Source organism: Pangasianodon hypophthalmus, chromosome 19 (assembly GCF_027358585.1).
Source record: "Pangasianodon hypophthalmus isolate fPanHyp1 chromosome 19, fPanHyp1.pri, whole genome shotgun sequence".
In the NCBI taxonomy this organism is placed as follows: Eukaryota; Metazoa; Chordata; class Actinopteri; order Siluriformes; family Pangasiidae; genus Pangasianodon; species Pangasianodon hypophthalmus.
The window spans coordinates 5,888,291-5,901,235 of NC_069728.1; the positions used below are offsets into that span (position 1 = coordinate 5,888,291).

The 12,945-nt window shown below is 38.3% G+C and overlaps 2 protein-coding genes across 14 annotated transcripts in view; both read left to right on the forward strand.

Moving 5' to 3' along the window:
- The window catches only part of dab1a (DAB adaptor protein 1a), a 356,465-nt gene extending 351,118 nt beyond the window's left edge, over positions 1-5,347 (forward strand). For 10 of the 13 annotated variants that reach the window (XM_034313587.2, XM_026944630.3, XM_034313586.2 and 7 more), the window contains one exon: positions 1,308-5,346. In XM_034313587.2, coding sequence (XP_034169478.1) covers positions 1,308-1,352 — 45 coding nt within the window. In that variant the 3' untranslated portion in view covers positions 1,353-5,346. Of the gene's footprint in view, positions 1-1,307 lie in introns of all 13 variants that reach the window. The other 3 variants (XM_026944633.3, XM_026944638.3, XM_026944634.3) reach the window with 1 other exon arrangement.
- Positions 5,348-5,746: 399 nt separating this feature from the next.
- The window catches only part of LOC113545193 (FYN-binding protein 1), a 15,631-nt gene continuing 8,432 nt past the window's right edge, over positions 5,747-12,945 (forward strand). Inside the window, exons 1-3 of the mRNA XM_053242188.1 lie at positions 5,747-6,818; positions 7,198-8,749; positions 10,639-10,821. Coding sequence (XP_053098163.1) covers positions 6,810-6,818; positions 7,198-8,749; positions 10,639-10,821 — 1,744 coding nt within the window. The 5' untranslated portion in view covers positions 5,747-6,809. The remainder of the gene's footprint in view (positions 6,819-7,197; positions 8,750-10,638; positions 10,822-12,945) is intronic.

Below are 12,945 nucleotides of genomic sequence, written 5' to 3' on the forward strand. Positions count from 1 at the left end.
TTAAAGCGCTGGGTCTCACTGTAGACATAAAACTCATACGCATACACATAGGAACACACTCCCTTGTGTTCTGTGTCTCTTCTCAATATTAAACATGGTAAAAGGTAAAGCTGCTCTGTAGCCAGCTCTTTCATTCAAACCGCACAAATCTTACAATTCTGATGTCCCTTTGTGTAATTTCTTTGGACGTGATTTTGGCACTGTTTGTTTAGTCTATTTACATCTAGTTTTTCCAAAGGCATTTTGAGAAATCTGTGTTTGAAGAAAGGATTCCACCTCATTCATATTTATTACTCCCGATATTGTATTTCACACGAGCCTTTTCCATCACTGCTGATGACATGTCAGTGAAACGTGCTTAAATATAATAGTCCCAATGCACACGGAAAAAAAGTAATATTTGCAAATAATGTGGATGTCAAGATTTCATCCTTATTTTATGTTTTTTTTTCCTTCAGAGAAAGGAAGTGTTTAGCCCTGCTAGCCCATCTATACCAGGTAGCCTGGGTAAACAGATCTAGGCACAGAGGTGGAAAGTGCCAATGCAAGGATCTTTTTAGGGTTTTAGATTTTGTGCTATTTAAAATTAATATCCTTTCTTAGTTACATTTCAAACTCTTTTGCTTTTTACTTCCATTTTATTTACAAGTTGTTGCAAACCTCCAAGATGACTCAAATATTTCTTTCGTTTGTCTATTTACTAATTCAGTCACTTACCAGTAGACTTTATTTATTAACTATATTTTAGATAACCAGTAAAATCCAGACCGATTATATCAATACTATCAAATGTCATTACACAAGGACTGCATCATTAGTTGTTGGCACATGTAATTTACATTGTACTTTCAAATACTTGCCTTTACATATGGACACTTTTAAACTGCCACTCAAGTATAATTTTGCATTACTTTTAGATGAGAAAGTTTATATATGTATATAAGTTTATATATGATGTTATGATGTAATATGTATTCCCAATCAATGGCACCACAAGAATATTTTTTGCAGGATTTATAATGAGAACTTGATTTATTTATATCTGATCCTAACATATATTTTTAAAGTTCTTTTTTCCTTTTCTTAAGTTTCTTAAATCTTTTGCATTATCTTGTTATGAAATGTATGCTATTTAAATATCTTATGCTTATGAATACATACTTTTTAGTCCCTATTTATAAGTGCAAAGTCAAACAACATTATTTGTGTAAAGTGGATATATGAAGTGGACATAGTCCACGGGACTTAGTTAGAATTAGTGTTTCATCACTGATAGCAAAATGACACAAGATTATGTCTTTTTCCAGGGGAAGGACCCTCTCTACGCCAAGATCTGCAAAGGGAAGAAGTGAAGGATCATGGGAAGACTGCACACAACTGAACAGTGCTCAGGGGGGTAGCAAGAGACCAAACCCTTAGAGCCGCTCTGTGTGTGTGTGTGTGTGTGTGTGTGTGTGTGTGTGTGTGTGCGTGTGCATGTATGCGTGCAAGAGTGTGTGTGATCAAGAGAATATGTGTGAGTGTAAGTAAGAGGAATGGAAGTGACAGGCTGACGACAGAGTGTGTGTGTGTGTGTGTGTGTGTGTGTGTGTGTGTGTGGTTGCATGAGAGTGGATGGTATTCAGAGCTCACCTGTGATGGATCACCCCAGCCTCCTTGGCCTTCAGTCAGCCTCTGGATCTCACTCTGTCTGGAGAACTCTTCTTTCTGTCTTTCCATCGAGCTCTTTGTTTGTGTCGCACCGTGTTTCCTACACTCATAAACTGAACGTGGAATATTATACACAGCTGATGATCATGATGATGATGATGATGATGACGACGATTATGATGATGATCTTCTTCACACTCTTTCTCTGCTCACTCTGTCATTCTTTTGCTCTCTTTTTCTGTTTCACTCTCATGGCATCTAGCCAAGGTAGTATGAGTACAAAGTCTGAGAGGTGCCTCATTCCACTGTACACACACACACACACACACACATACACTCACGCTCACTCAAGTGAGAGTTCAAGAAATCACTGCTTCATGATCCTGCATAATCCCAGTCTCTGCACTGTCATCTCGCTGCATAGTCCAGGCCAGAGCAACCGATTACAGAGTAATCCATTTGATCCATCCATAGGATTATGTGATTCATCCATTTGGGTTTGTTTGGTTTTGCTCCCTGATCTATTTGAGATTCTGCTGCTAGAGAGCTATGCAGAAATGAAAAAAGAGACTTCGTCTTTCTCTGTGGACCTTTCAGACAGAGATCTGACTCAAGGAGTGACTTTGCCAAAATCTCTCTCTTTCTTTCTTTTTTGCGGGAAAGACTTCTGAGCAGCTCATATGGAGAAGACATTGCGACAGTGGATGTTGCCAAAACAAGCTGAATCAGTGACTGAACTGTTCCTTCTCTATAGCTTTTGTACAATACTAATAAGACAAAAAAAAACATGACATTGAAAAAGGGATTTTTATTTTATAAGTCAGTGGAGCCCTTGAGGCCGACTTGAGACGTGTTTTAAGGGTAAACATGGCTTTAAGGCATCAGATCATTGGTTTGCCAAATTCATTTTGTAAATAACAGTAATGCCAACAATAATGCTGATGATGATAATAGTGTTCATTCTTTCCGCCGGACCTCTGTGCCATAAAATAGGCAGGCTTAAGTGATGCAAGCTCATCATGGAACCCAAGCAATATCTACATGTGTCAAAAATTCCCCTCTGTGGTTTACATTGCTGTCAACACCTGTGCATGTTTGGTTTATTAACAATGTGGCGCACATCCTTTGGGTACAGTGAAGAAAAGCAGGCAGTTAAAATACCCCAAATGTCATAGCACAAGGCTCATGATAAGATAATTGAGTAAGTAAAGGCTGACAGACTCTCCAGTAGATAAACATGTTGTAAATAACTGGGAGCAAGCGATTGTGTTTCCTGAAAGTTAAAACTTCATAATTGATCCTTAAACTCATTTCAAAAGGATACAAACTCTCCAATATACAGTTCTGTGCAAAAGTCTTAGGCACATGCAAAGAAATGCTGTAGAGCGAACATGTCTTCAAAAATAATGAAATTAAATGTTTCTTCATTTAAAAAATACTATAAAGAGCAGTAAACAGTACTAAATTAAACTAAGTCAATATTTGGTGTGACGATCCTTTGCTTTAAAAAAAAACAGTAGTCTCAGGTACAATGTGTGCAGTTTTATAAGGAAATGAGCTGTAAGTGTTATTGAGCATCTTGCAGAAGCAGCCACAGTTCTTCTGGAGACTTTGACTGTCACATTTGCTTCTTATTTTTGGAGCGAAACCCAGCAGCCTTCATTATGTTTTTTTTTTTTGGTCTGAAAAGTGTCTCTTACATAATATGTTGCTTTCTTTACTGACATACAAACATTTTTCTGTAGACATTTAATTTTGTGCTGGAAAACTAATGTTTGGAATCTAAAATGTTTTTGTACTGAATCAATAATGTAGAAGTCATAAACTAAAAATCTATAACAAAGTTTGTACTAAAAGAAAATAGGGTGCCTAAGACTTTTGCACAGTACTGTATATGGATTTGTATTTTCTAAGATACAGTTCCAAAGTGTGCAAGATTGTATACTTTTTGTTAAGTATTAACACTAATTAAGCAACGAATCTTGCTACTGTAAAAAAAAAAAAAAAAAAAAAAAACTAAACAAGCAAAAGAATTTGCGGAGCCTATCACTAACTGGGTCATGTGCTAATAAACCTGTGGTATTTTAGTGCAGTCTGGTCTCATTCTCCAGCTCTCCTGCCATGTGGCTTGCTGTTTAAATGGTTTTTTAGATGCCTTCTGTGTCACCACGCACACTGGCGCAACCACAAAACATGCATGAGCTCACTCATCTACATGTGCATTCCCAAACACACCCACCCACACACCCACACACACACACACACACACACACACGCATTAATTTGTAAATCAACCTTACTGTCCATTTCTGGTAAATTGCCTTCACAGTAGGTACACCAAAAACACAGACCACATAACCACATACACCTGTTATTTTTCTATCCAAAATTAAACCAAGATCAAAACCTGCTAGCGACGTGCGTGTGTGTGTGTGTGTGAGAGAGAGAGATAGAGATAGAGACATGAGCAGCCAATTCTCCTTGTATTTCATTACCTGTAATGACTAATACTCCCTATTTTATGGCCAGAGTCCTGTTTTAATCTGAGAGCCATTTTGGCCCTTTAAAGTTCATAAACTACACTTGGGATATAAAAAGAAGATTGTGAAGCCAGGAGAAAAGAAGGAGGATCATTAATGCTTTGAGTATGTTTCTAGACCTATTTTAACTTTACCTCAGCTAATGGTTTGTTAATGTAAAAGGACGTCTTATTTTTATCTCAATGAAGATGACATTCTACAGTGGATTTTTAGGAGATTTCTTTTTTTTTCTCGATTTACATATCCCACCATGTAATACTGTACCAATAAACACGAACAAATTATACCTTGTTTTTTTCTTCAATAAATCTCATTAATATGTGCATATTGGCAAGTTCTCTCTTCTCAAGGTAACTCTTTCTTTTACAGTCTAGGTATCTGGGTGAGTCAAAACCTTATTTATGCATATTTTTTTTTCATTGTCACAAAGGTGTGTCGTTTTTCTACATGATCTCCATTTCTTTGAATGAAAGTGTTCCAGCCCTTTACAGGTGTCAGGGTTTCCTCTAGAAAAAAAAATTGATTCACTTCTAATTTATGTTTCACTTTTAAGGTTTTCGTGTGTGATACAATCCCCAGAGTACTGGGTAATTATTTTGGCTAAAGACAATTTAACTAAATTTTACCAAAATGCTGGACAGGTTCTACCTTTTAAGCAGCACAGAATGGAAAAAGAACAGAAAGTACCAAAATAGTTTAACAAAATTTGACCGATGTGCCTGGCAGGGACTTGGTATTCTGAAAAAAAAACAAAAAAAACAGATACACAATAAAATACATCATGATTGAAATAAAATTCATTTTATTCATTTATTTGTTTTGCACCATTCTAAGATATCCACCACTATGTACTGGCATGCCGAATACTGTATGTGATTAGCAGGCATACTGTAAAACAGATCTGTGGTGATGTATTGCTTTTACATGGTTCTCGCTTATCTGTCATGGTTACAGTCTAAAAATAAGGCTGCACGATAACACTGATGTGCAGTTTACGCACAACAGAATTAAGCAGTCACTGCACATTTTCCACCTCTAAACAGGCATTGATGTTTCTCTTAAACAGTAGTTAACCTAATTGTGTTCATATTTTATTCATGACTTACACATTAAGACTACATTTTCGTCCCATTCGAAAACTCCTAGAAGTTGTTTCGTTATTCGTTGTCAGAGTAGATACATATTTTACAGTTGTAATTTTATTCCAGGCATTTATAAAAAAAAAAAGAATACAGTAATATTGCCTATCAGTTGTTTAAATGTTGTCCATCTAAATAACTCAGAATAATGAGACCGTTGCCAAACAAATCCAACATGTTTGGTCAGATTCGCAAATTGCACTCAAAAGAACCCCAAATCATACCTTCTGCCCACTCATGGAGAAAAATCTATTTAGGATTAAGATCTAGCCTACAGTAATGTGTGTCCTTGTTCTTGTGCTGCTATTAAACTTGTAAAGCTGTAATTAATCATTTTCGCTGACGTTTATGAAAATAATGCTCTGATGTATCAAAATTTACATTAAAATGTAAACTAGTGAACCTAAAAAAAAAAATTAAATATACACATCGGTGGCTAGGAAAAAAACTGTGATGATATTAATTGACTTTTTGCTGCTTAAGTTTGTTTGCACCCTCATTTACACCCTTCTTCATAACACACACTGAGTTCCTATACCTCTTGGTGTATGTGGGTACACAGTGCAAAAGTAGGCACAGGCTTTTTTGGTCCCCAGACTGGATTTCAGAAAAGTGCATGACAAAGAGAACACGCCCATTACAATTTTGTAAACCAAAGATGGCTGAGCTCCATATGCTGATGTGGTAGGTGTGTGTAAGACTAAGCGTTAAAAGCCCTACCTGAGCACTGCAATAGTCTATTCAATATTGTAAAAGTCATTGTGCTATTATTTGTGTTAACACTGTCAGAGTTCAAATGATACAACAGAGTAATTCAACAAAGTAAGAACCCAATCATGGCTCTTTTGAAATGTTATCTATAAAAGTGCAAATGTACACACATGAAATTCACAATAATTTTCTAAAAATGCTTGCTATTTAACTGAACATTGTTTGTAAAACAGTAAGGCAGTATCTTGCCTTTCTTATGATGCCCCAACCCTTGTTATCCAAAAACAGCAACAGCAAGTACAATACATTCATGTCTACAATTAATATCGATGATTAATAATGGGAGTAATCCCTTCATGTCCCAGAAGAAAATGAGCTGAAACTAAGGCGATACCCAAAGCACTCCTACTACGCAGGCAGCTGCTGCTTGTGATCAGCCCAGGCCATGCCTGCTGAACCACATTCTTTGTGCAAGAAAACAGTCAGAAGTGTGTTGATGACTCTCTGTCATACCCGGGCGGGACTCGTCTAACAGGACCAAGTGCTTTTCAGTGATTTACTCGTGAATGGTCCATCCGCCTTCATTCCAACAACACAGTCGTATAGCTTGGGTCACAAACATTACTTTGGATTTGTTTTGCTTATACGTATGGTATCTCTTGTTGGATTGGATTAATTTACAGTGGGTAATTTGTTGGATTAACAATGAGAAGACAGAGTTGATGGTGCTGATTCTTTGAAAAAGGATTACAAATTGGTACCACATACGATGGAACAGGCAAGTTTGGTTTGCATATCATGACTTATTTGAAGGGAATTAGCTCTTTTTGAGATTTTTGTGCTTTATATGATTATGTAAGAAATATACCGTGTAGTGTGTAACATAAATATTATCTATATATAAAACACCTAATTTCAGAACATCAGACAGCAAATATGGTAACTACAGATATTCAGCTTCCCAGGACAAAGACAGCTGGACATTTTGTTTCAATTTTGTTTACTAACATGAATTGAAAAGGGAAATAGCATGATTCTGGTTTAGGAATTTGACTTGAGTTAAGTCTATCTCACTACTTTGTTCATTAAAAAAAAGACTGCGCATGCTTTGCATTATGTAAAGAATTTTCCTGTACATATGTTTTATTGCTCCCCAGGGTGAAGACGTGAAAGTTAAGACCCTGAGGGAAAAATTCCAGAATGATGAATCTTTGAAGATCCGAATCAAACCTGCCATCCCAGAGAAACCCAAAACTATCCCCCCAGTATCTCCCAACACAAAAATCAGCAACCCCCTAATTGCATCAATCAATTCAGCTGTAGAGAACAGATTAGCCCCTCGTGTGGTCTTTAAAGATGACAAAAAGAACCACCAAGTTTCTCAACCTGAAAACTCAACAGTAAAGGCAAAGCCTATTTTGCTGGATAAGAACCAGAAGAAGGAAGCAGATCTTATCAAACAAGCCCTGAAAGATAAGAAGATTCAGCCCATGAGTCCTGTTATTCCGGTCTTAGAACAGACACCCAAAACTGAGTCTATCCAAAAGCCCCAAGTTTTGGAGAGACCAGCCAAAGTCTCTACACCATTCAAGAAGTCCGTATTCAACAAGACAGACAAGGATGAGAAAGAGAAGACAAACCCCTCAGAATGGGATGTACCAGCTACCCCTGTCCTTGATCATTCAGATTCTACCATTTCCACTCCTGCCAAGGCTGAGGCCACAGTTAATAAGCCTTTGGTTCCCAAAGCTCTTGTTCCACCTGTTAGAGCGAACCCTGCTATCTCTGCTCCAGTTATTTCTCCTCCTGCAGTTGCAGTCTCAAAACCTCCTGCCCTGACAGTTCCAGAACCTGTTTCCCAAAATGGTCCTCAAATTGAGAACCCAAGGCCAGAAATTCCTATTAGACTTAATTCCAATGTAACAAGTCCAACAGCAGATATATTTTCAAATGGTTTACCAAAGGATCCAACCTCCATTCCAGAAATCTCTGATATTCTTGATATGGATATTCCACCTCCAATTATTCCCGAGGACTTTTCTGATGGTGGCACTTCTGTTCTAGATATATTTGCCAATGTTACTCCTGAGCATTCATTTCCTGGGGCTTCTCTTTCTGTTTCTCCAGTGTCCAGCAGTCCAGCTCTATCTCGTACAGACACCCCTATTCCAGCAATAGAAACCCCAGATTCAAATGCTGCTTTTACATTCAGTCCTTCACCAACATTTTTAACTCCATCAACGCATGTCAAGTCAATGGAAGAAAACAGGGTGACTGAATCCCACAAAGCAATTGACCACACAGAGAAGCCCTTGGAAGTTCCACTGTCCAGCTCACCCAAGCCCATTTCAGTGGTCTCTGCCCTCGCGAGAGCTGAAGAGATGACCCCTGTTAAGCATAACCATTGTGATCAACGACTGCTTACTCTTTTGGAAAAGGCTAAACGAAAGTCTACATCAGGCTCTCAGTCATCCACACCTGAAATTCTGCCTGTACTTGAGACAGATCTGCCTAGCAATGCTCCACTTGAGCCACCTGAGACAGCCCATGCTGAACCATTCTCACATGTGGAGGTCCCAAATGCCCCTGAAACTCTTGTGACTCTTCCTGATTTCCCCCCTGTTGACTATGAGAACAAGGCTGAAGAAGCACCAGCAAGAGAATATAACACCCAGCCCTATGAAACAGTCCTTAATAAGCAGGATCACAGTAAGTGAATGTTTAGTTTATCTGGCCTGTTTATACTTTAGTCAAGAATGAACACCTTAATAAGAACAGAAAATTATGTTTATCAGTACTGTTTTTAAAGTCTTCAGCACCATACATTTCTTTTTAATAGAAAGTTGGTCTTAAATGCCTGTTTTATGCATTATCCTATTCTGTCTTATTTTGCAAGTAAAAAAAAAAGAAAAAATAGATTTCCAAATATTTTAATGCAAGGTTCAGAGAAGGTTTTGTATTTTGTTAAGCTACTTCAGTAGGAACACCTGTACCCCAGTTCATTCATGCAATTATCCATTCAGATGATTCATGAGGCAGCTGAATCATCCCACCCCACTGTAGCCTCAGATTACTGTTCTTGGCTGACAGGAGTAGAACCCGATGTGGTCTTCTGCTCAAGTTCATCCGCCTCAAGGTTGGGCATGTTGTGCATTGTGGGATGCTTTTCTTCTCACCATGGTTGTAAACAGTGGTTATTTGAGTTACCATAGCTTTTTTGTTGAGCCAGTCTGGCCATTTCCCTCTGACCTCTCTCATCAACAAGACATTTCTGCCCTTAGAACTTTGTTTTTCACACCATTCTCTATAAACTCTTCAGACTGTTGCATGTGGAAAAATCACAGTTTCTAAAATACTCAAACAATCCCATCTGGTACCAACAACCATGCCACAGTCAAAATCACTGATATCAATTCAATTCATGTTTTATTCAATGGACATTGTCACAAGCAGCTTTACAGAAATTCGGATATAAATTTAAAATTTTTTAGTTTATCCCTAATGAGCAAGTCAGAGGCAACGATATGATTATAACTCATTTCTCTTCTATAACTGTATACAATAGAGTCAAGCAGTGCTAAGTGTGTTGAAAGGAACTTGAGTATGAGCATCAGAGTCATTTCTGATTTCATTACAGTTTTAACTTTACGTCTATCAAAATGAAGTTATCGACTGTTTAATGACTGAAACTTAAACATGAACTGGTTTTGGCAAGTGCAGTCTTTAGGATAGGGTTAGAACAACATCCACAGCCATCTTTAGGGCATCTGTGTGGTACCATCCACAGCAATCTCATGGTGCTCTTTAGGCTATCCATGCAGGCCATCCTCAGCAGCTGCAGGTGATTTTCAGGTGAAGGAGGCTCCAAGCATAAGTAATAGCACATTTTACTCCTATTCTAATGTATGATGTCAACATTAACTGAAGCTCTTGAATTATATTTGCATGATTTTATGCATTGGGCTGGATGCCATATGATTAGCAGATGGGATAATTGTGTGACTAAGCAGTTGTACCGGTGGCCCTATTGAAGTGACCAGTGAGTGTTAATAAATAAGAAAGTAATTAAGTAAGTAAATAAATAATAAATGCCTGCTAATAACAATCTACCAACCAATTTCCTTAAAAAATAAAAAACCTACATGACAGTGTACCTCTGATAAGTTATGCAGATGCTCAAATTATGACTTGATTGAAGTTTTACTGATTGTTTTCCAATTTATTGGACAAATTAGATTTTATTTTCATTTTCTCATGATATATCCTTTATTTTTTAATTTTACTCATTATTTTGAAGGGATAGTTACGTTACAGAATTTTACTGTTAAACTTTTCATGCATTGGGATGGACTTTTCATTGGGAGGGTTGGTATGTGTTGGTATGTGAAGCATTTAACAAATGCTATTGTGGTGGTGCACGGCAACATGTCTCTCATAGCCTGAATGACTGAGAGGTACAGAAATGAGCATCTCATTTATGAGTCATCTGCAAAGTAATTCCACATATGAATTAGTGTGTTTGGCATGTATTAATGCAATCTTTGGATTATGCCGTTTTGGAGTTTACTTGATTATTAACCTCTTAGTCCTCTCTTTAGGGAAAAGTTCACCTGCTCCGAAGATGGTGATTGTGCAAAGACCTACTGTGCCTCCTCCACCTCCCCCTAGAAAGCCCCAGTCGACTGTGTCTAACGGTGGCCTCACACCAGAGAAACCACCTCAGTCCCCAAGCACAGATACGCAGTCCAGCATTCTGCCAAGTCAGCCCCTGGAGGACAATGGTAGAGCTACCTCAAACCATGCATGTGACTTTTTCATTGTTATATTTAATGTGTCTCTGCAGGAAGACTGAGGACGAATTGTTCTGCTATTGGTTGGGTATACAGAGTGTGTTTGGGTACAGCATGACTGTTTGAGAGTGGCTGCAGATGAAAACAACACCGTAGTCAGTTCAAATGGGTTTTTATTGTCATTCTTCTGTATAGCTTGTATACACTGGAAGAAAGTGTCGTTTCTCCAGGACCCTGGTGTAACACATAACAGTACACAAGACTACATAAAGTGTAGATGAGTGAAGGACAATAAATACACAGGAAAATAAATACACAGACTGGTAGGGTAGCAGCAATACATTTGGTGTTCCATAAAGTGTTTGATGTAGCTTTGTAAAGTGTGGTGTACAGTGGTATTGAGTCATCCTCGGTTAGGTGTTTGACGATCTCTCCAGCCTAGACGGGCGTTGGGAGGCAGCCGGATGTTGAGTGATCTGACTGCCTCAGGGAAGAAACTGTTGGGGTGGTGGGACGGATGTTCCTGTACCTTCTGCCAGATGGCAGAAGGGTGAAGAGTCCATGAGAGGGGTTATCCGCAATGCTGGTGGTTCTGCGGATGCAGCGGTTGTTGTATGAGCACCATATTTGTGGACCCAAAGTGGCCGCTGCGTGCTACCGCGCCACCGTCTTGGTCACTGATATAGTACTAGATAAGCTACCTAAGGACAGTTGTTAGTTCAGCTAATGTTACCTCTCCAGCAGACTAGTAGCTAGCTAAGTTCCTTAACAAGATAGTTACTATTGTGCTAATTATATTATTATATACTCATCCATAGGGGCAGGTGGGGCAGAGCTCAACCAGATATATCATATATATTAGTGATTTGTGTCAGTAATTTGGTCACCTTTCTAGATGTTGCACAATTGTGGTACAGCATGCTTAAAATGGGAACTGCAAAAACAGCTAATAGAGGCCCATTGGGACAGGAATCATGCTGCCCCATGCTCACTCTATGAACATTTTCAGTGGAGACAGAGTAGTAAACAGGACAGTTAATGACAGGGTCATTTGCCAGGATACTGTATGTATGTTTTATAGCAAATGATCACATTAAATCATATAAATTTCTGTAAACAAAGGCAAAGTGTGAGTGGGGACAGTATGTCTAAAAAATAGAAAAATCTGATTCCCTTTACCAATGTCCAATTCAGGGCTTGTGTGTGAATTCTGAGATGTAGTTGGGCTGGAAATTTTGCTGAAACCTGTCAACCCTAGTTAATGATGTGGGAATGGGAAACACACCTGCTATACTGAGCACAGTTGAGCAAAGGTACATCTAAAACCACTCAAAACAACCTCCATGGCTGTATGTTGTCAACTCACAACAGTCTATTACAACAGTCTGTTACTCTAAAAATTCATTATATAGTAGCCTACAGCATAATCAAGTGTGATAGCCTCTTGACTTAATTTTGCTGAAGGCTATGTCATTATGAATGTCATCCTGCCCCACCAAAATCTATGGTCACAAGCTGCGGTTATTATATACACAATTATAACACAACCAGCAATTTAGCTAACATCAGGCTAACTGTTACATTTTAAACCATATATAATAGCAAACTAGCTACCATTAGGCTTCTTATTGTATCATAACCAGTAGCCAAGTTTGCTAAGCAAGGGTTATCCTTCACCCTACCAGACTGGTGGAGAATGTCATGTGATAGAGGGAGACCTAACTAGGTAATACATTGTTCTTTTTAGGCAAGTTGGTGGATTTATTCAGTTGCTAACAGTCATGTTTTATTGACTAAAAAAAGTAGGTTATGTCCATTAATCATGGGAGGAAAGTTCTGTGAAAGAAACCTGAGCTGAATCTGTTTATCACAGGGCAAAAACATGGGGATTAAATTAATTAGCACTATGATGGAATGATACTTACCACACTGATAATTTTCCACTTAGCAAACAAGTTGCACGTGAAGTTATTAAGATGTAAGTCGTGCACATCATGCTGGAGTACGTGTGCTTTCTGGCCATCAAGTTGAAATTGGTATTGACTAAATTGCAGTGCAAATGTACACATTCCTATTTTCACTTGGGTGCAAATAGCCTTTGGCTTTTACATGTTC